This window comes from Botrytis byssoidea (assembly GCF_014898295.1).
Source record: "Botrytis byssoidea strain MUCL 94 chromosome Unknown BBYS_003, whole genome shotgun sequence".
Lineage (NCBI taxonomy): Eukaryota > Fungi > Ascomycota > Leotiomycetes > Helotiales > Sclerotiniaceae > Botrytis > Botrytis byssoidea.
The window spans coordinates 655,810-676,795 of NW_024065844.1; the positions used below are offsets into that span (position 1 = coordinate 655,810).

The 20,986-nt window shown below is 43.6% G+C and overlaps 6 protein-coding genes across 6 annotated transcripts; 2 read left to right on the plus strand and 4 right to left on the minus strand.

Moving 5' to 3' along the window:
* Positions 1 to 1,757: 1,757 nt before the first annotated feature.
* Positions 1,758 to 3,971, plus strand: EAE97_001649 (uncharacterized protein; the record flags this gene model as incomplete). Its single annotated transcript, XM_038872160.1, has 1 exon — positions 1,758 to 3,971. The coding sequence occupies one exon, from the start codon at positions 1,758 to 1,760 to the stop codon at positions 3,969 to 3,971; it is 2,214 nt and encodes a 737-aa protein (XP_038736718.1).
* Positions 3,972 to 4,506: 535 nt separating this feature from the next.
* On the minus strand, positions 4,507 to 7,275 carry EAE97_001650 (uncharacterized protein; the record flags this gene model as incomplete). Its single annotated transcript, XM_038872161.1, has 6 exons — positions 4,507 to 5,564; positions 5,632 to 5,757; positions 5,841 to 6,726; positions 6,779 to 6,853; positions 6,965 to 7,090; positions 7,189 to 7,275. 6 exons carry the CDS (start codon positions 7,273 to 7,275, stop codon positions 4,507 to 4,509), a joined length of 2,358 nt encoding a protein of 785 aa, XP_038736719.1.
* An 874-nt stretch (positions 7,276 to 8,149) lies between these two features.
* EAE97_001651 (uncharacterized protein) lies at positions 8,150 to 9,598 on the minus strand (the record flags this gene model as incomplete). Its single annotated transcript, XM_038872162.1, has 2 exons — positions 8,150 to 9,478; positions 9,530 to 9,598. The coding sequence occupies 2 exons, from the start codon at positions 9,596 to 9,598 to the stop codon at positions 8,150 to 8,152; spliced, it is 1,398 nt and encodes a 465-aa protein (XP_038736720.1).
* An 899-nt stretch (positions 9,599 to 10,497) lies between these two features.
* EAE97_001652 (uncharacterized protein) lies at positions 10,498 to 11,889 on the minus strand (the record flags this gene model as incomplete). Its single annotated transcript, XM_038872163.1, has 7 exons — positions 10,498 to 10,589; positions 10,743 to 10,839; positions 10,887 to 11,136; positions 11,199 to 11,283; positions 11,334 to 11,615; positions 11,714 to 11,796; positions 11,873 to 11,889. The coding sequence occupies 7 exons, from the start codon at positions 11,887 to 11,889 to the stop codon at positions 10,498 to 10,500; spliced, it is 906 nt and encodes a 301-aa protein (XP_038736721.1).
* A 2,062-nt stretch (positions 11,890 to 13,951) lies between these two features.
* EAE97_001653 (uncharacterized protein) lies at positions 13,952 to 16,572 on the plus strand (the record flags this gene model as incomplete). The annotated part of the gene is made up of 3 exons (XM_038872164.1): positions 13,952 to 14,296; positions 14,380 to 15,256; positions 15,305 to 16,572. The coding sequence occupies 3 exons, from the start codon at positions 13,952 to 13,954 to the stop codon at positions 16,570 to 16,572; spliced, it is 2,490 nt and encodes an 829-aa protein (XP_038736722.1).
* Positions 16,573 to 17,577: 1,005 nt separating this feature from the next.
* EAE97_001654 (uncharacterized protein) lies at positions 17,578 to 20,041 on the minus strand (the record flags this gene model as incomplete). The annotated part of the gene is made up of 9 exons (XM_038872165.1): positions 17,578 to 18,390; positions 18,447 to 18,595; positions 18,656 to 18,812; positions 18,865 to 19,369; positions 19,421 to 19,589; positions 19,644 to 19,685; positions 19,762 to 19,815; positions 19,879 to 19,938; positions 19,993 to 20,041. 9 exons carry the CDS (start codon positions 20,039 to 20,041, stop codon positions 17,785 to 17,787), a joined length of 1,791 nt encoding a protein of 596 aa, XP_038736723.1. The 3' UTR covers positions 17,578 to 17,784.
* Positions 20,042 to 20,986: the final 945 nt, after the last annotated feature.

The following is a 20,986-nucleotide window of genomic DNA, read 5'->3' on the forward strand; positions in this document are numbered from 1 at the left end:
TGGAGGAGTTGGAGGAGTTGGATGTCGGATATTGGATCTTTGGAGATATATGAGAGAAAGTGGAGTGCGCAAGGGTGGGAAAAGATCTTTTTAATCTACCTCGTCCTCCGTACTGCTCCGTGTTACTTTGATACTTGGGGTTAGGAAGTTGGTAGTCTCGTAGTATTTACCCCACTGGATTTGTTGGATGGCAAAGCCTCAACAACAAATAACGACAACAACAGACAACACCCAACGCTAAAGAATGAACAATTCATCGTGAATACGAAATGATTCAAATTTGATTACGTTGGGCTTCATTGCATCTTAATAAGGCAGAGAAATGTTCTTTCCATGCCAGTGCCAGTGCCAGTGCCAGTACCATTTTCCTTTTTTCTTCTCTTAACCCTCCATCTTTCTTGGGATCAAACGAACTCGAAGCATGGACTCAATCAGCTTAGCTAAGCATCTTGGTTGACCCACCAGACCTTGACAAGGAGAGAGGATGGTTGGATGGAACTTTTCATCTCTTCCTCAAATACATTTTTGGTTAGGATCACGTGTACCATAAACAGCATCAATCAACCATCGAGATTTATATCGCTCAATCAAGCTGCTTCCAAGGTTTGCACTGGATGAGATACGATGTTGGTCTCTATACCAAGTCAAACTCCAAGCTCAGATTTCATCGTGGGTCTTTGACGTTAACCATATTTTACACATTCTATCTCGGTCGTTGACATGTCACCATATCTATCAGAAGAGTGTCAATCTCCTTGAGAAAATAAGAAACTCGCACTATGGACAGAAAGGCAAAGAAACAAGATAAAGATTCCTTCATATCATGCCTACTTCTAGTGAAGAGCGATTGCGTGCATTGAAGTGCACGTGAAGTGTTGATTAATCAGCCTCAAAACTTCACATCATTTTCACGTCGCGTCCTCATATACTTGGTACCACCTGCAGAAATCTCGAGACAGGACACCATTATTATCATATAAATATTGCTATACCCGAAAGATCGATATCTTGACTCCGATGTTCGATAGAAAGCAACAGATGAAAGCTTAGGTCATATTGCTACCGCTCAGTAGCGCTGAGGTTGAAATTATCGTATACATGCCAAGGATCTCCAATTATCCGAAAATCACTGCTGCCCTCGTTCAACTATTTACATGCCTCATAAAATCAGACGTCAGCACTTGGTACTTTATGCAAATATTCTTACGCAACGATTGATGAATCCTGACACTGATTTTGACTCTCACAGCTAATCATGACAAGACAGCACTGCGGAGGCGCAATACCATACCAATGGATCATCAAATCAATGAATGCTTATCGGCTTCGGTCAAAATTGACGATCTATCAAACTGTCTCGTAGTCTTTAACTTCTTTCCATCTATAATTGAGGTTCATTCTGGGAGGTCACATTCATCATGCGCTTGCAAGATTTTCCCAGATTCTCTCAGGACTTGTTGCCTTTCTCAAGCCTGTTCACAAGTGGACAAAGCGATAACACTGCCGAGGATCGAATAACGTTCTTTTTTGTTTTCGTAGACTACTTCTGGCTTTGTCCAATTTAGGTCAACCTTTGTCGGCTGCTCAATATCAAAGAGGTAATCTAGATATCAGATATTGAAACTATTTCTCAACAGTGCAAAGACAAAGAAGCCATGCGCATTTATAATGCGTGGGCTTTTCATGCTTGAAATCTATATCCTCGAATACAATCAGCTATATCTCTCAAACATCGATACTTCATAACAATTTTCAAAATGTCGGGTAAAAAGACTCTTAGAGAACAATTTGCAGCCATCCGCGCGCGCGAAGCAGGCAAAAGTGGCAAGCCCACTACACCCAACGAAGAAGAAAAGAACATAACCGAAGTTCCCGTGGCCCAACCAGAAGCTGCGAAGCTCAACCCCCATGGAAGTGCGGGCAAGCAGAGTGGTGAACAGATGAGAGCTTCGTTGATGATAGCTCGGATAGAGCAGCGAAACAACGAGAACGAATTGCAAAGCGTCAAAGGAAGAGCCACCGTGTCACACTCCCAACAGAATCGGTCTATCTTCTCGAGACTAGGAAGACAAACGACGATACCCCAGGCTGAAATACGGACAGACCTTGCTCCAGAAATCGAACAATTGAGTTTCAAGCTAGAGACTCAAAACGAGATCCTCAGAAATTTGGGTGAAAATATCGATAAAGAAACCGAGGATAATAGAGTTCTAAGCAGGGCAGTCGACGAAAATATTGCCAAAGTCAAAGAACATCAAGCTAAAGTACACGAGCAAAATTTGCTAATAGCCCGATTGGAAAGCGAACTTGCAACTGTTAAAGCCAAGGCTGGTGCGTTGCAGACAAGCAATGAAACATCTTCTCTAGACAAAATATCCAAAGATGAGATGATCTCAAAACTCTTCAGAGAATTGACCGAAAGCAATCGGAAACTGCGAGAGTCAGAGGAGGCCAGAGCAGCAGCGCCACAGCCTCCAAGTCCCTCCATCGATGCAGCTCACATCCAAAGCATCAGAATCAAGGATAGCGCAGCCGACAAAGAAGAGATCACCATCTTGAATTCGAAAGTCTTAGCGCTTCAAGAAGAGTTACATGCTGCAAAGGTGCAACTCAAAGAATTGACTCTTAAAGCAAGACATATGGCTGAAAATCACGCAAAGGAGATGGCAGAGCTCACAGAGGTGAAAGATGATCTTGGAATCGAAATGGCTTGCATGAAGCAAAGTCTGGTCTCCCAGAAAGAAGCTGCAGAGAGGCAGTTAGAAGAGATGGGAATCCTTGTGAAGAAGCTCAAGCTGGAGCTAATCGAAAGCAAGGGTAATTTCCGATCTTGGTTGCGAATCAGACCTCCGCAAGGCACTCTCGGCAAGCAACCTATCTCTATCATGGGTGGTGATTCTGTCGAAGTCCTTGATCGACATGGCACTGCCAAAACCTTCAAATTCGATCGTGTCTTTGCCCCTGAATCCAACAATGCTGTTGTGTTTGGTGACTTGAGCGAAATTCTGGAAGCTGCACTTCAAGGCTACGATATTACTATCCTTGCATATGGACAAACTGGCTCCGGGAAAACATACACCATGAGTGCTATGCTCGACATGGCAATGGAACAAATTTTCACTCAGCTGGCCAAATCCTACGGATCAGACCACAGCGTCCAGGGCCGTTGCATCGAAGTATACGAACAAAAGGTCTACGATCTTTTCAAGCCAGCAAGAGAACAACTAAAGGTACCGACCGACTGTAGCGGCATGTGGCCCATCCGCGATCAGTTGCTTCAAGTACACACCGCTCCTCTCCACACTCTTGAATCCGTTCAAGAAATGGTCCAAGAAATAAACAAGAATCGTACCTCAGGTCAAACCGCGAAGAACGACACTTCATCCCGATCCCACATGTTTTTATCCTTCCAGGTAAAAGCATCCAAGACCGAACAATCGGGCGCCATCACCACCACCCGCGCCGGAATCACATTCGTCGATCTCGCCGGCTCTGAATCCTTGAAAAATGTCACTGATCGCGTGTCAGAAACTCAGGCTATTAACGCCGAACTTTCTGCACTAAGATCGGTGCTCACATCCATGGGAACAAACCAACCGCGAATCCCCTTCCGCGACACACAACTCACTAGGTTACTCGAAGACGGCTTCACAACCGGCAAAGTCCTCTTCATTCAAGCAGCTAGTCTGGGCGAATTGGAGGAATCGATCCACACGATGGATTTCGGAGGCTTGGTTAGTAAAGTGACACAGAAGAAACCGGCCAAGAATGTGATTACGGCGTTTGCGGGCACGGGACCGACTACAGTAGGAGAAGGAAGAACGACGCCCACGCCGAAGACGCCCACGAAACCTGCGGCGGGTACGCCTAGTACGCCTAGTACGAGAGGTACTCGGGGTGGCTCGAGAGGTGGCGCTTCCGGGAGAGGTACGCCGACTCCGAGAGGGGGCGCGAAGAAACGAGGGGTTTGAGAGGAGATGATGATGATGAGGGGATTTGATTCTTCCGGATAGACTTGCATTTCTTTTCTTTTCTCTTTATGGAGATCTTTCCTTTTTGGAAACTGGTTACGAGGCCTGAAGGTAGAGATTATGATACACATATAAATATAAAGTACAAAATACAAAATACAAAATACAAAATAAACCGATTGATGATACATATGGGATATGGAAAAGAATGTGATTGATGATGACACAAATAGTGATAAACAAGAGCAATTGATGAGAAACCAGCAATCAGTCGGTATTTTAAGATTATATATATCCAAATGTATAAAATCAAAAATCTCTTCATTTCAATTACAATCACAATCACAATCCCATGTTCATAATATCATAAACAGATATACTCGAGTACATAGCATAGATACCCAACCCATTTCGAAACCGTAACCAACACCTCCTTGGAATATTTAGCTCTTTAATTTTGACTAAATTTCGACTAGAATTTGTACTTACCTACGCTCCAAGCCAGCCAGCCAACTACCTACTCTTCTCCTGCATCTCAACCCCCCATCTCCATAACCTCCATCCTCGCGCCCAAAACCTCATAGCAAGATACTTCCTCCAATCTCTTAACCATAGTCTCTATGACATCCCTCCTCTCTTTCTCTTTCTCTTTCTCCTTTCCTTTCTCCCTCTCCCCATCATCATACTCATCATGCAAACGAGCAGGTGCAAGTTCCGGACTCGACATGAAACCTTTAATTTCGCACGGGATCTTGTCGGTATCTTCATGGTCATGGTGATTGACATTGAACGATGAGAATGGGGGTGTGGAGGTTTCTAAAGAGGTAGAAATATATGCTGAAGAGGGAGGAGCAAGGACAGGCGTGTAGTGAATTTTTCCCTGGGGGAGAGATGGAGTTGGAGTTGGCGTTGTAGGGTTAAGTTTGATATCTGTGTCGGAAGAAAGGGTTTCTTCGTATCGCCATGATAGGAGACCTTTTGTTTCTTCTTCGGTTTTTGTATCTTTTTTCTTTTGCTCTCCGTCCTTATCCTTATCCTTCTCTTCTCTAGAAACTGCTACCAGATTTTCCAGCCGCAAATTCACAATCCGCTGGCCCGTTTCCCGACTACAAATGAGGAGTTCATGTGTAGCTATCTCGGCATCATGTTCTTCCTCATCATCACTCTTGATAATTTGCGTCGCAGATCTATACAAAGAAGTAGTCTCAAAAACCATCGGTACGAATGTTCCTTGCAGAGTATTTCCTTCGTCTGTAGTGTACTCCACATTCTCGATGCAAAACCATAGTTGCTCGTATGTCTCTGGAGAGGCATCTAGATTCACATCTGTGGATGTTTCTGGGGTATCGAATACCCAACGAGTCCAGCGCCAAGAAGCGGTTGAGATACATCCTGGATGGATAATGCGAAATTTGTCGGAATCGATGGGGAAGAAGTTTTGGAGGAGTGTGCGTGAGGTGGTGAAGGTTAGTGTTGCTGTGGTTTTTGTGAGGGCGGAATTGAGGTGGGGGTTTAAAATTGATGAGGTTCCAGGTCCTGACGAGGTCTGTTTGGTTGTATATTGATGAGGAAGACCGGGAGAGGGGAGGGGTCCTAAAAGATGGGGCATGATTAAGATGGGCTAGAGATTAGAGTGATAACTTGGTTAGTGAAGACGTACCAAAACTAGCGGGTCTTAAATAGTAAGCAGAAAGATGAGGATTGCGTTTCCACATCCATTTTCGGAGTTCATGGGTAGAATTATCCCATTCGTCATGCTGCAAGTTGTGGTTCACGAATTGGCGAACTAGACAGAAATATTAGTATGAGATGAAGATATACCAAAAAAGAATGATGATGTAAAAAAAACTATAGGGAAAAATGACGCACTATCAATAATAACATCATTTCCCTCCCCAGGATCTCTTCCTAAAACCCTCGAAAATTCCTGAATCCGATGAGCTCTCCCCATTCTGATTTCCTCGTACAATTTCAACCGTTCTTGAATATCTTCTTTTCTCACATCGCCCGAGAGAACCACTGCTAAAGCAGCTGCATCTTCAATAGCGCTGCCGGCCCCCTGACCTTGGTGAGGTAGATATGGATGTGCTGCGTCGCCTAGCAATACAAGATTTTCCTTTGTAAAAGTGGGGAGTGGATGCATGTCAAGAAGACGCCAGACTTTGAGGGCGCCGGTTGCATTTGTATCAGAGGCATCAGACAAAGGAGCCATTCTCAACAGCTCCAACATATCTTCATCCCAACCCTCATAAATCTTCAACAAATTCTTTTTATCACCTCCCTTTCCCCATCCCTCTCCATTATCCGTATTTTCAGACAATGTATCAGGATGTAAACAAACGAAATTAAGTAAGGAATTAGAAGAAGTTGGATAAATTATCACGCGCCGATCGGTCCCAAACCACATGATCAGTTCCCCATCTTTCTGCATGAATTTTGCAGTTTTGGGGTTAGAAAGAACGGAGGAACGAGAGAGAAGAAAACGATAAGCGCTTTTTCCACACGCGAAAGGGGAGATTTTGCTATCTGGGGTTTGGACAAAGGAACGAGTGAGGCTGTGGACGCCATCTGCACCGATGATCAGATCGCCGGTGCAGGATGTACCGTTTGAGAAATACACGGTGGATGTAGTGGGATCGAGAGTGGTTACTTTGTGGGAGGTGAGGAGGGTAATGGGAGGGTGTGGGGGAAATAAAGTGAGGGCTTTGGATTTAAGATGGGAGTGGAGTTGCACGCGGTGGGCTAGGAACCAGGGCTAATGAAAAATCAGTTAGATTTTTGAAGGAATGGAAGCTAAGGGGAGATACATGATGCCATTGCTTGTCTTCCTCAATTAGATCCATAGTCCGGTTCAATGAGCCGGATGATGTGTACTCTGTCATCTAGATTGTACAATTCATATTAGTGAGTGACCAGTATGAATAGGCATGGTCTTCAAAGATAATAAGAAGATTATCAAACAGAAGTCGAAAGCAAAGAATCTCTAAGCTCACCCAATGCAAAGAATTTGCGCCGCTCTCCTCCAGAAATACACCCAATCTTTTCAATATTCCGTTCGCATTCGGTTGAATATGAATCGCAGCACCATATTCCGAGGCAAATTGGGATTGTTCGAAAATCTGTATTATCCTCGTGAGCTTGGAAACCAGTGATCAAGCTTAGCTTCTTGCAACGAAGCATGGCTAATAGGGGTGAGAAATGGGTTGGACAGATGTACAGTAACTTCATGACCCTGTTCCCTTAAAGCAATTGCCGCAGTGAAGCCACCGATGCCAGCTCCTACGATGATGATCTTGAGGGGCATGGTAGGAATTTTGGTAAGAAATACTCAAGTCTATTGCTTTTTCTTTGGATAGAATTAAATTTGCAAGCTTTCGTTGATTACATGAAACTTGAGATAAAGGTGATGAGGCAGTAAAGAAGGAATGCCGTTTCTGTGGTGCCGTACTGGTAATTTTTGAGACCAATGACAACGCAGCTGAATCAACATTCTCGCTTATCGTGTAACAAGCAGCTCCAGCTGTCTTATGCATCCATTCATTAGTGTTGCATGGAGTGGAACCAATCCGATGTATACACGAACATAATCTTAATCATTACTTTTATTGTGATTTGATTCGTTCGTTAACTAATTTAGGGTTTTCCCATATAGTATGTGGACAAATTAAACATTTTCGTTCCACCCTCGGAACCCTCGCCCAACATTCCAAAAAGCTAAAACCTATGATTACAAATTTTGACCACAGATTTTGTGTGGATATTTGAGACTCCTGTGTCGCTTGACTTCACGTTCTGAAATCTAGAACCGACCGAAGTCCTCGATTTCTATAAGCTCAAATTAACTTTGTGCGCGCCTACCGCTCTCAATCATATACAATTTTCAAGCCTCTTATATGAAATTGTCGACTCAATTTCATCACAGTGATCAGGCTCAAAGCTTTCGGAGAACTAAGATCTTTTACCCTTTTGTCCTCTCTCAAGCTTCTACCTTAAGTCGGTGGCAAGTTGCGAATCTGGTAGAATTGCTAGTATGTGAACCATTTACCTTTGGCATGTGGATCCTGGCAAACTTCCTGTACAGGGAAATTACCAGGCACTGACAACAAGAAATTGGTGTCAGTAAGCCTTCAACCATCTGACCTTTTCTCATACGATAGAATTTCGGAGCCTCTCGAACTTTATATATTTACGTCACTCCTGTCCGGTCCCTCACCAGTCCTTACCATCTCCAAAGGCCAAGCCATCAATTCCTGAAACTCAGCTTCGTCCCCTGCTAGGGACAAAGTCTTCTTTACGTCAAAAATGAGGTTTCGTCCCCATTCTCCAATGAACCAGTCACCCCGAGAAGCATGAAGTGCCACTCCAAAATGTGCCAAAATTAATAATGCGAGCGGTCGCATCTCCTTCAGCAGCGTTATAAAGCCCCGTTCTGCATCAAGTAAAAAGGGCCATATTAGGACAACTCCATTGTCGGCTTTACTTGAGTTTAGAAGCACGAAGACATCTCGTAGAGTGCTGATGGCGTTGTTGTAGGCACTCAATTCTTCAGAGGAGAGTGGAGAAGGAGATTTGTGCCGAGATGAATAGGATTGTTGCGCAGACGATGTTGATGGAGATAGGTTTGACCGCGATGACATTGACTCGATGCGTGCCAAAAGAAGCCTAAAGGCCGAGTCCGAAGAGTGGGGACAAACTTTGGCGCTCGACTCGACTTCACAAAACTGGAAGCGATTCTGGAGAAGGGCAGAGATGGCACTATTTTCTAGCCAATGCCAGGAGATTTGAAGTACTGTGAAGGCACCTTGGAGAAGAGTGAAGACACTGGAAGCCAGCTGAATGGGGCTATTTAATTGCTGCTGCTGTTGAAGGTGGGAGTAGTCAGAGGGCATTGATGAAGAGGAATTGTTGCTGCAGATAGGAAACGCGAGAGCACCTATATATATCAATATAGAACAGATGAACATCGCAGAGCAGTTATCTGGTGTAATGCTATGTAATTCAGATCGATACAGCGAGAGGCAAATGTCATGATGTCGGATTGCCGAGGCAAGATATAGGTCTCTTTTGGCGGGATTGTGAAACGCGAGATGAAGGGCGGAGATATTCAGAAGACCGTGCATCATGAACGGGTGATCAGAAGCCATTTTTGGGATCGTGGTTCGCCATAGATTCTGAAATGGATTTTTGCAGGAAAAGGTCAGGCAAGTCTCGGTAACAAAGTGATGCATGAGTTCTAGATCTTCCCAAAGGATTGAAGCACCAGTCTCCGCACGTGAGAGATGCGGAGGAATAGAAATTTGACTTGAAAAAGTAGATTCCGGATCAGAAGCTACGCTGTAGGTTGTAGAAATGTCAGAGACTTCGCGTTCTTGCTCGGAGGCGGTCGAGGTAGTGGGTGGAAGGAGGAAAGGCTTAGATGCCTGACTTTTATCCTTCCGCCGCACTCCATAAGTACAATTCTTTTCTTTCTTCCTACATGACCCACACGTAGGATGACCTTGATCGCACTATAATGTTGTCAAGATTTTATCCAAAAGGACCTCAAACCACGGACTTACCTTGATATGAGAGGCTTTGCACTGTATGCAACCATGTCGACTCTTTGTGTGAGGTCGCCTCGGCCGCATTTTGAGTAAGGTTACAGCAGGTAGCCGAGTACAGGGTAAAAGCGACCTTAGTTTTGGTGTTATGGGAGTGACAACCTAAAATAAGGTAAGTGGACAGATGCTTGAGAACCAATGTAGAGTTGTATCACACTTGCATGCCAATGTTGCCAGCAATGGGATGGGAGTCAATCTTGCAAAGTCATGGCGCAGCACAAGTCCTAAAAGGCTCCGAGGTTATTTCAGGGATTCTGCTGCGGAAGCAACATACATACGAGTATAGGGAGCTGGCAGGCCATACCATATCAGGTTAGGGGAACAAAGGCGGTGAGACAAACTCTAGCTCCATGAATCGTGGCTTAGGTAACTTATGTGGTTCAATGAGTCGGTCGAACATATCCATAGATCAGTGGGCCGGGCACTTTTTTAGCCTGCCAATTCTGAACAGTTGTCCACGGTATGGCAAAGGAGTTGAAGGCTCTGTTACAAGACAGTACCGGTAATAAAGAAGGAACAGAATCCTAGAATGCCTGCCACAAGAGTTCGGGCTGAGCAAAGACCTGAGGCGAGTGACTTTCACGGGACATGCTTTCTAATTGATATCTTCTAGCTCTCTGGTTCGAGCAGGTAGTCGTGGAAATATGGCATGCAAGTAAAACAACAGAAAAAAAGATGGCACTTCCACTGTGTTTATAGATTCGAGGTTTGCTTCTTTCTATAGGGAGCCATATGGAATAAGTTATGTTACACCGCTTTGTTTTACCACTAACAGAATCATTCTGCCCATACAAACTGATCCTGGCGCTCCCTGGAGGCTAATTCACGTGATATAATAATACACACACGACTGACGACAGCAACACCAATAAATCAATCATCCATTTCTTTTCTTGGGCTCAAACTGTACAAGCACGCTTCCAATCTCAGCCTCCTACGGGGGCGTCTTTCCATTCATATACGCACTTAACATTTGCCTCCCTTTCAAGATCCGTTTTCGAGCCGTTGGAAGCCCAATCTCATTAATGCTCTAGTACGAGCCCATGGCCGGGTAGGTCATCAAACCAAAAATTGCTGCCCCTAAAGTCAGCTCAGAGTTCTGACTCGGAGTTATGTCAGGAAGAATAAGAGAGAGGACGGACAATCTTCAGATGAGATCTGAAATACGTACCAGCTCCAGGTTTAGTTCTGAGACCCACGGTCCCCTTAGCAAGACCTTTTGCAAATCCAAGGTTGCCGTCCTTCTTAGCTGTGATATATATGCAGCTCTATAGGATAACTTGACTTAGTAAGCCATCCTGCTCCAAAGCCATACAGCATTTTGGCTTCCAAATAAATCGCATCTCATAGCATCAAGCGGTAGGTTGCGATGGAACGAATTGGCAGTCTCTTTGACCCCGCGTTCATCTTTTATTCGAGCAGCAATCAAGGCGGTTGCTCTAACAGTCTCGGGCGCTTGGCAGATGCGAATGGCGGCAGTTAGTTTTGCACTGTCGAGAGCTTTAAAGTGTATAGGCTGTGGATCGGCGCCAGTGGCGGCTACCATATTTGCCCAGAAAGGTTGACTGAACCTGTCAGTAATCAGAAGACCTCAAATATACACCTAGAACGGGAGGAAATTATGAACTCGCCGAAGAATGGTATGATTGAGGTCGGACGGCCGTTCAACAGCCCACATGCCGTAGTTCCTGCTCCACCATGGTGGATGACGACTGAGACGTTCTTGAAAAGCCATTCTATAGCATAATTAGCGAACACTCACAGGCCAGTGCAGAAATTCTCTTAGCATGCGGACAGTCACCAATAAAAAGAACATTAGGGTCTGAAAGATTCGTTCCGAGCTTACTACAGCCCTTAGAAAAAATAGCCCTCACGCCACACGCTCTATTGGCCTCGAGTATTATCTCAATCATCTTCGCAATATCTTCTATAACAATGCTTCCGAAGCCAATATAAATTGGCAAAGGGCCTGATTTCAGAAACTCTGCTAGCTCTCTATCTGGAGTATATGGAGTTTCCTCGTGGAAGAAAAAGCCGCATACATCTGCCAATCGATTTAGCTCTTCTTCCAGACCAATCTTAGTAGCTTACCAATTTATGATGGCCTGTCTACAGGCTTCGATATCAGCGCTGGAGATCAACAGTATTTAAATGGAATTTTCAGTGCCTCCGCAAGCCCCATACCAGCCATAGCAGAAACGGCCTCTAGATTCAATGCCTTCTTTCTTCACAGATTGATCGCATCAGACAAGCTGCAATAGCAATTAGTAAATTGATTTGATTTCCTCAAAACATACTCACCCTTGCCAAGTCATCATGTCAACTAGACCATACGATAGATAGTTGGCCGTCCTTGGATCTGCATCTCCATTCTATATTTTCGCTAAGGAGTATGGGAATGCTTGTGTCAGACTCCATGGCATAATAAACATAAGATGCAATGGTATACTGAGCGCTTGGGCACAGTGAATGTGCGCAAAGCTTGGTGGGTTCGCGATAATCGCGTCAGCGACGAAAGGTATGCCTGTTGTGAGATGTGGCATGATGCATGATTCCCAGCAACCGTTGAGCATTGCGTAGAATCATCTTGCGCTTGCGTCCAATGTCTCCTGATCGTAGCGTATCGAAAGTGCTTATGATACTCGGATTTTTAACCATGTGCTACGGATGTGAGTTGCCTTAAGTCATAGGAGGGAATGGAGGAACACATGGCCATAAGACCAGCGGGATCGCCGCCGATAGGGAAGAATTCTAGTTTCGGCGACACGATGAAGTCTCTAAGATTTCCATGAGTTGCTATGCGAATGCGGTGTCCACTAACCTTGAGCTCTTGTCCCAACGCAATGAAAGGTTGTACATCGCCTGTAGAGAGTAATCGTGTAAGCAACATACTTGCTTCCGTGCTCCCGCCAGTATACCTCTACTACCGACGATCTGGATGACGATATAAGCGGAGGGTGGACAGAATATGCCGACACCAATGCCGCATGAGGGGTGCTGTTATCCGGAAGTATTGGTGGAAGTAGATCTGAGCTTGTTGCTTTCGTCTTTACGCAAACTTCAAGCCGACCGTCATCTGTCGTCCAGTTGGTTAGAGGGAACGGGCAGAACCTGAATCTTGAAATCATCTATCCGAATTTTGACTTTGTCACTCATATTGCAAGACAATAAGTTTGGTACTGTTGCTGCTTTGGAATTGCAATGAAATGCTAAGTTTTGAAGGAGATTTTGAGTACCAGACGGTTGGAAGGTCTTTGCTGGAAAATTGGGGTGTGACGGTTTATGAAATGCCACTTGACAGATTAGCTTGGATCCCTCAGATTAATTGCCAAGGTGTCTTGCCGCTAAGTCGCCCGATCCCGGCATCATTCGAGCAAGTACGACGATCAGACGGGCGGTATATCTTAAGCGAGTACGGTGATGAGACTAACGGCATATATTAAGCGAGTACGATGGACTTGGATACCGGCAGTATACTCTTAGCGTGCTTCAAATCTATGGCATACATCATCTATTGTCATCCTTGAATTTTTCACCATAATACGAATAATCCACAAATGAACCATGATGTCATAAGACTTTATTTCAATTGATGATTATTGCTTATAGTATAAATCCATTAACTTATGCAAATACTATGTAGATGTAACGAGGACTATTCAAGTGGGCCTACTCCCTTTGGCAATTGGAGGTTTGGGTGGCGTGGTGGATTGTGGCCTATTTTACCCCTAATGAGTGACTGAATCTTCATTCATCATAACGTAGTTTAACACCGAGTGGGCTATATCACCAAGTGGGCCATCATTTTTACATACAAAATTCGTCTGTGTGTAACCGTGCACTTTCTTTATTTATAGAAAGAATTTTCTAAAAATTGAAACTATAAAATTTAGCTATATAAACAATATGAAAATCTAATTATTTATTGGAAATTCAAATTACTATAATAGTTATTATTAAAAAAAATTTTTAATAAAAATCATAACAATTTCCATTTCTTTAGAATATAAAAGAAATTTTTATATCAAGACTAGATTTATAAAGCGTTAAATTTTCATTATTATTTTATATTAATTTTTTTTTCAAAAAATAATAATTGATTATTAAAATACAAATATTAAAAACGCATTAATTTTGGTGTATTTTGAAGTGGCCCATTTGATGATATGGCCTACTCGGTGTTAAATTACGTTATGCCCTTTCTAAATTAGAATGTAAATTAACTCATACATGCAAGGTAAGTTTGTTGCTCATCTGTCAAACCTATATAATCCAGAAGTACTCTCTGTAATATGTAGAAATCTTCTTCTCAACCTTCTCTAATCCTTAGAAGTCTATGATTCAATTATTTTCACGAAACACATCTCTTGCATTTAAACTATGTTCGCAGCCACTGGTCTTGTGCCGACGATAATCCTCCTAGGAAGCGGATGGCTTGTTGCTGCCATTGGTTCTTCATCAACTTGTCAAGCCCAAATTGCTGCAGCTACACTCAATCCTCGACAGCTTGGCGCAAGGAACAACACGCCCACAAGAGGAGCAGGAAGTTTTTGCGAAAGCAAAATTACAATTCAATCTGATGGCATAACCCCAGGCATTGTAATTATCGACCATGGCACGAACGTTGGAGGCCTTCCAACCTTTCAAGTCGTTTCACATTCTGGTAATACATCTATCTTTGAGATGACTTACAGCGAGAGTCGAAAATTGCTGGATGACTACATGGTACGTTGATCTTAATGCTCAACTTCCTATATTCTTTACTACTTTTCATATTATTGATTAATATGCTCATTTAACTACTTTAGAGCGATGGACCTTTGACTCTGGCAGCATCACTCGACACATACAGAGTAAATCGGTACAATATCACCCAAGATACTGCATTTACCAACCGTTTAATTCAAGGAGGTCAACGATATCAGAAGCTTAATCTTTCCACAGCTGGCGAACTTGTTCTTGAAAATGTTGGCATTATCTCATTGACATCCACCACCCCAATAGACCAGTTACCTGGATCTTTCAAGTGTTCAGACGATAGATTGAATCAAATATGGCAGACAGGGGCGCGAACTTTACAATTAACAGGGATTCCAGCAGAAACTATACCTGACTATTATCTGGTCTCAGATCAGGGGCTTTTTGCTGAAAATCAATCCCCACAGCCCTATTCTAGTGACACTTCACCGTCACTGATGCAGTATCAGCTCGATTTCTCAGTTATGCCAATGAAGGGAGGATTTGGCTACACGGTACTCAGCGATACGCTGGGCTCGGGCATCTATATATTCGTAAACTTGGCAAATTCTTCAATTTCGGCGCACCTTGGAAGCACTGAAAGAGACTCACCTGCCTTAGCTTCAGCTCCTCTGTATCCAAACTTTGCCTTTGATGAGTGGCACAAAGTCTCAACATTCGTCAACATGACGCAAATCGAAGTTAGCATTGATGATTACTCATTAATGAATTTCACACAGACTTCAGCATTTGCTGGGTCTTTTGGATTAGGGGCATCATTTGGGCAATCGGCATATTTCCAAAATGTGACATTGCAGGGTCTTCAGGGACAACTCATATACAATGCTAGTCTCACACAATCGTCTGTACTACAAGACTTCCTTTCTGGAACAAATCCGGAGTCTGTGAGTGTTGATGGTGCACGGCGGGATCGTATTTCGTACGCTGGTAAGAAATCAGTTTCCGCATGTTTAGATTGGTGCTAACCAGACGCAGGAGATTTAGACATTACTGTTGGACCGATTTTTGCGTCAATCAATGGTATTGACTTTATCAACGGAACTTTTAATCTACTAGGGGCCTCTCAGCTACTTCCTGGCTTCTTTGTTCCGAACGTTAAGATACAACAAGCTTCTCGCACTTCAATAATCCCTTTCAACCAGACCGGTCTTATCGGCTACTCATTCAATCTGCTCACTGCCATGGCGGAATTCCATCTCATGACTGGCGATGTGGATTTCGCGAAGCGCTGGGCACCAACAATAGTCAGAATGCTGGATTGGTCAGATACGCAACTAGATACATCAGGCTTATTCAGTGTATCTACAATGCTCGGCGGAGATTGGGACTATTACGATCCCGCACAGTCTGGCGCAGTAGCAAAACTCAATGCTTTATATGCATTTTCTCTGCAGCAAGTTTTACCCTTGCTCAATGCCGCAAATATCAGTACAAAAACTTATGCAGATCGACGCGCGGCATTAAAATCCGCAATTAATGCAAAGTTATGGAATCCCACGTTGAACGCGTATCAACTTTCAGATTCCGTTCAAGACACGCTTGCGCAGGATGCAAACGCCTATGCAATCTTAGCAAATGTACCTCAGGGCAACATTACTCCTTCCACCATCCTATCGACCATGTCAAAGGAACTATTCTTACCTGCAGGTGCCTTAGCATTTTCCAACGGCAGTCTTGCACGTGGCTTCAAGCAAAGTGTTAGTCCTTATTCGTCAGGATATCATTTGCGCGCCGCTTTCGCTGCCAACGATGAGGAGAGCGTCAAACATCTCCTGTTCACAATTTGGGGATCTATGGCCAGCACATCCAATGCCAACTACACTGGCTGCTTCTGGGAGACTCTAACTACCACTGGGGAGCCCGGTTTAGGAGCAACTACATCTCTATGCCATGCTTGGTCTTCCGCTCCAACGAGTGAACTGAGCAGAAATGTCCTTGGAATCCAGACCGTTACACCTGGATTTGCGCAGTGGAAAGTTTTGCCGCAAACTCTCGGACTCAGTTGGGCCAATGGTACACACCCCACACCTCATGGTGATTTGGCAGTATCTTGGGCAGTGGGTGCAGAGGGAAAATTCAGTATGAATGTCACTAGTCCCAACGGAACAAACGGAACTGTGAATATTCCTGTGCTTTGGAGCCGTCAAAACGCGAACGCAACATGGATGCTGAATGGGAAGGTGGTGCACGGCTCGAGCTTCTCTGTTAACGGCGGCGAGGTATTCGAGTTGACTCAAACTTAGTCGAAAGTAGCGATTACATTCTAAAGTCCCCATTGTGATGGAACAGCCGGTTCGGTCGATTCCGTACCACGCGACCATCATTAAGTCTCATCGTCCAATATATATCCCGTATATTATCGTAACTTAGAATCTCTTCTAATCTTTTCATCTTAGTATTCTAAGCATATTTTCATCTTAGTATTCTAAGCATATTTTCACCTTACTTTTTGTATCTAATAAATACCAATTAAATCATCTCATGTTATTGTGATATTGAGAAGACTGTCGAAAAATATATCGAGTAGTATGGCACCCACATCTATCTGGAAACAACAGTGCACGAAAGGGGCGGGGGAGAACTTTCAATTAAGCTACTAGGTATCCCATCTTAATAAAACTATCCGAGTATGCCCAACGAAGAGAAACCCCCCCGATATTCATTCATCTATCCATCCTGCCATCATGAAACTGTGACTGATGTCCTCGGTCGGCATATACACTATTCAAAGTATGACTTATGAAGGGCATTGCGTGGTATGGCCATCATCGTTATCGAAATTCATTAGCAAATATTAATACTGCATCCGAATATCCCATTCTTAGAACAAGAAAAAAGAAAGGAGAAGTTCATAATTGAAGAACAAATGAAAGCTAAGGGAAACGAAAGAAAATTGGAAAGAAAACGTATTGAAGTAGGAGGCCTGTGTGTAGAATTCTAGGCATTGTAGTCGAATGGACGAGCGAGAGCAATGGCGATGTGAATTGGGCCCATGATGCGTCATCTCGTGGATCTTCTGATACTCCAATAGCGCAGGATCATAGATTGAGATTAGAGGCACCAATGCCTGCCCAAATACTTGCTGGAAAGACTCAAAATTGGAAATCTGTAGAAGTAGAAGTAGCGAACAGTCCGTATTTGCGCGTCGAAGAATGATCATAAAGCGGGTTTGTTGTATCTAAATCGTAAAGTAAAATTATCGCGAGCATTCCTAAAGAGCGATAGATGCATGGAAGTTGTTCTGCGAAAGTAAAAGTAAAAAGCAATTTTTGAAGACGCAAACTTTGTGGTTCTTTGTATGTCGTAATGAAGAAGCAGCTGTTGATCGAGATATTGACTGCCAAGGCTGGGCACATATATCTTCAAAAGCGAGAGGAACAGCTCGTAATAGCGAAATCGAATGGTAGCGACAGAGCATAATGAGCAACCAAGATATGCGTGAGCCAGAAACCCCACTAAAAGTTGACTCGAGGAGTTCTAGGAGCACTGACAGGAATGAGACTTTCAATGAACTCGTTATTCATACCAGAGGCTGTCATGATTCGCTCGCGCAAGAAATAATATTCGCCAATCTTGATCTCAATCTCGGCTTTGGTAGCACCCCAGACCATGACTTGATTTTGAAGATGAAGAGTAAGGTTATGAGTGTCTTGGTAGATATCATTGATCAAACGCATATAGGTACGGTCTTCGCGACTGAGTCCGATATATGGATCAGCGGTCGTCTTGGGAGCAGGATCATCGTTGCTGATCATAGTGCGTTCAATGCGTCTAAATGGGGTCTCCAAACAAATGGAATCCACCAATCTGCGAGTTTCTTCATTGGCAAATGAAGGATTGTTGTCCAGGAATCGCTTGATGAAGTAGTGCTCCCTCATACAACCTGCCAGACCGCTAAAAGCAATCATCTTCTCTGATTTAAGCTCGTCTCTGTTTCTTGCCATTACTTGACTATGTTGGAAATGTGCTTTTCCCCTTAATGTCATATCAGCCAAGCCTCGTTCGCGTTGCTCATCAGTCAAACCAGGAATATCCCAGGTGATAGCTTTGGCAGCTGCTTTCTGTCCACTTGTCAGTTCCTAGAATGCGCAGAAAGATGAAGACGAATCAAACTCACTGTATTGAAAACAGGAAGTGTTGTTGTATCAGACCATCCACCGTCATCTTTGAAAGCATTGGGGCTGCCATATGCCTCAGCAAGAATTTTCATGTCAGTTTGGGGGTCCATGCGATTGAAGTGTTCGGGTCTTTGAAGGATGTCAACACCTGCGAAGCATCGAGTTAGTCAGATGTTGCCAATGATCACAAGTATTTGCAAATACTAACCAGCTGCCGAGATGAGAAGGCTGGCCGTATCAGAATTATCACCACCGAAACCGGAGTAATAACTGCCAGTATCTCTGTCAATTTGCGGTGGCAACATATCATTTCCATGTTCTGTTTTAGGTTTACGTGGCACGCGTGGTCTATCTGTAAATTTTTCCTGATTCGGACAATATCAGTTACTGACTTTTTTATTGTTAAGAGATTCTTACTTGTGGAGCGACAATTGCTCTAGCCCATGTATCACCTTTTCCCTCACTGGCTGTGCCACGAACCATCTTTGCAAACTCTTCCGGCGACATATGATTATCTCGAGGATCTCCTTCATCGTCGGAGACGTATTCGTTAAAGAAATCATAAAATTTATCAGCCTCAGCTGGACTCATGATTCGAGCATCCTTGGCTCTAGCACCTTGGAGTTCCTCTGGTGATAGAACCGGATATCCCTTAAATGCATGCGCTAAGTCCTTCTCGCTATCGGGATCTACCCACACTCCATTGACTTTGATATAACCAAAATTTCCCCAGACCTCTTTACCCTTGTAGTGGTTGGTGGTTTCGCCTTCGTCACCTTTCAAATCAAGAACAATCTCACATCTTGAAGGCTCCTTAATTGCTAGTCGATTGATGCCTTGCGCAAGGTCTTCGGGAGCTGCAGCGTCTTTGAAATCGGAGTCTGGTCGAATCTTATAATACTTGTAGCCAGATTGTAGATTACTAGAAGATACACGTCAGGGTTGTTGACAAATGATCGAGTGAATGACTTACTCCTCAACATCTGCAGTAGGTCTGTAATCCTCAAAATCTCTAGGAGCATCTCGTGGAGGCGGAAATACAGGTCGTGTGCCGACACCCTTTCCACGCATCATATTGTATGCGAATTCTTGACTTGGCTGCATTTTAAAGGTTTTCCCCTGTGCGACCAATTCAAGAAAATCTGTGTATCAGATTAATTACGAGGAATTTCGATTCTTTGTGACTTGAAACGTACCTTTATGCTCCTCTTCAACTTTGATTCGAATGTCAGACAATCCTGATTTTTGTCAGCAAAGAGATAATTAAATTATTGGTCTTATTCCAGGGACTTTGAGGACAAGATCAAAACATACCAGCAGCCAAATCTATCTTTAGCGCGCCGAGACATCTGCCATCCGAATTGTTTGCTGTTAATTGGACAAATATTAGGAATTTTTGTGAGGCATAGTCTGCATACAGAGTTCACTCACAAGCCAGCAATCTTTCTTGGTTCTCATGGATTTGAGTTACTGATTTGTCCAAAAGGCCTGCTATTATTGTACAGTGTTAGTATTTATGTAAGAGCAAGTGCATAAAGAGCTTACACTTTGAGTCACTCCCTTTGCATCTAGCATCTTTAGGTGATTGATTCATCTTGTCAATGATTCTGCGAATATTAAGATAAAAAGAATATATCTCAAGTGAGAACCAAAACTTGCTGCCCATACATTATTGTCAATATTTTCGCTTCGAGTAAGTGGCCCGATACCTAATTAGGAACTACACAAATACTTAACCATAATTGGTGAGCAAGAGGTGAATGATTTTCGACATGTTGAGGCAAGTGGCTTGACATCATAATTCTAGCCTGATAGTGGTGATTCCTTTTTGAAGTTCTTCAGGCTTCAACCTGTAATTGAAAAGGAATTTTGAGGTAGTGAGTGCAATTTCTCATGTGCTTTATCTTACTATGCATACCTACCATGCGGTATTGAAAAGCAAGCGTAGGGTTTAACCTCACTTCCAACATTGCGGGTGAGGTTCTAGAGAATGGTAACACTCCCGGCATGAAGAAAGGCGCAAGAGCGATTCAAAACATACAATGAGAATGATTATGACAGGTGAAACTTCATCACAGCTGGGTACATTATCTATACATATTACCAGCTTTATTGCGGTAACCTTCGTGACGTGTGGACGATGAGAATTCTAGTGCATACGATATCCAAGTGTTCAATGATCACCAACTCTGATAGTCATCACAACTTGTATTGAAAATACGACTGTAGCCTGTGTATTCAATACTTGCGGGTTTCGAAGAAAAATAGTCGAGTCAGATCCGCTCGTTGCCATGAGTTAACTCCAAGCTTTACCAACACCAGATACTCTACTGGTAGGGTCAGGTAACGATAATTTTGTGAGGGTGATCTCACAATCCCATGAGGTTAAAATAGCCACTTGGTGCTCTTCGCTGCGAAGCAATAGGTGGTGATTAAAAGGAACGCCAAACCTCACGCATAGGACTACTAGAATAGGAGCATGGAGTAGGGAAAAGAAAATCGCCACAGAGCATCGATTTACTGCTGCTGAGGCATAAGC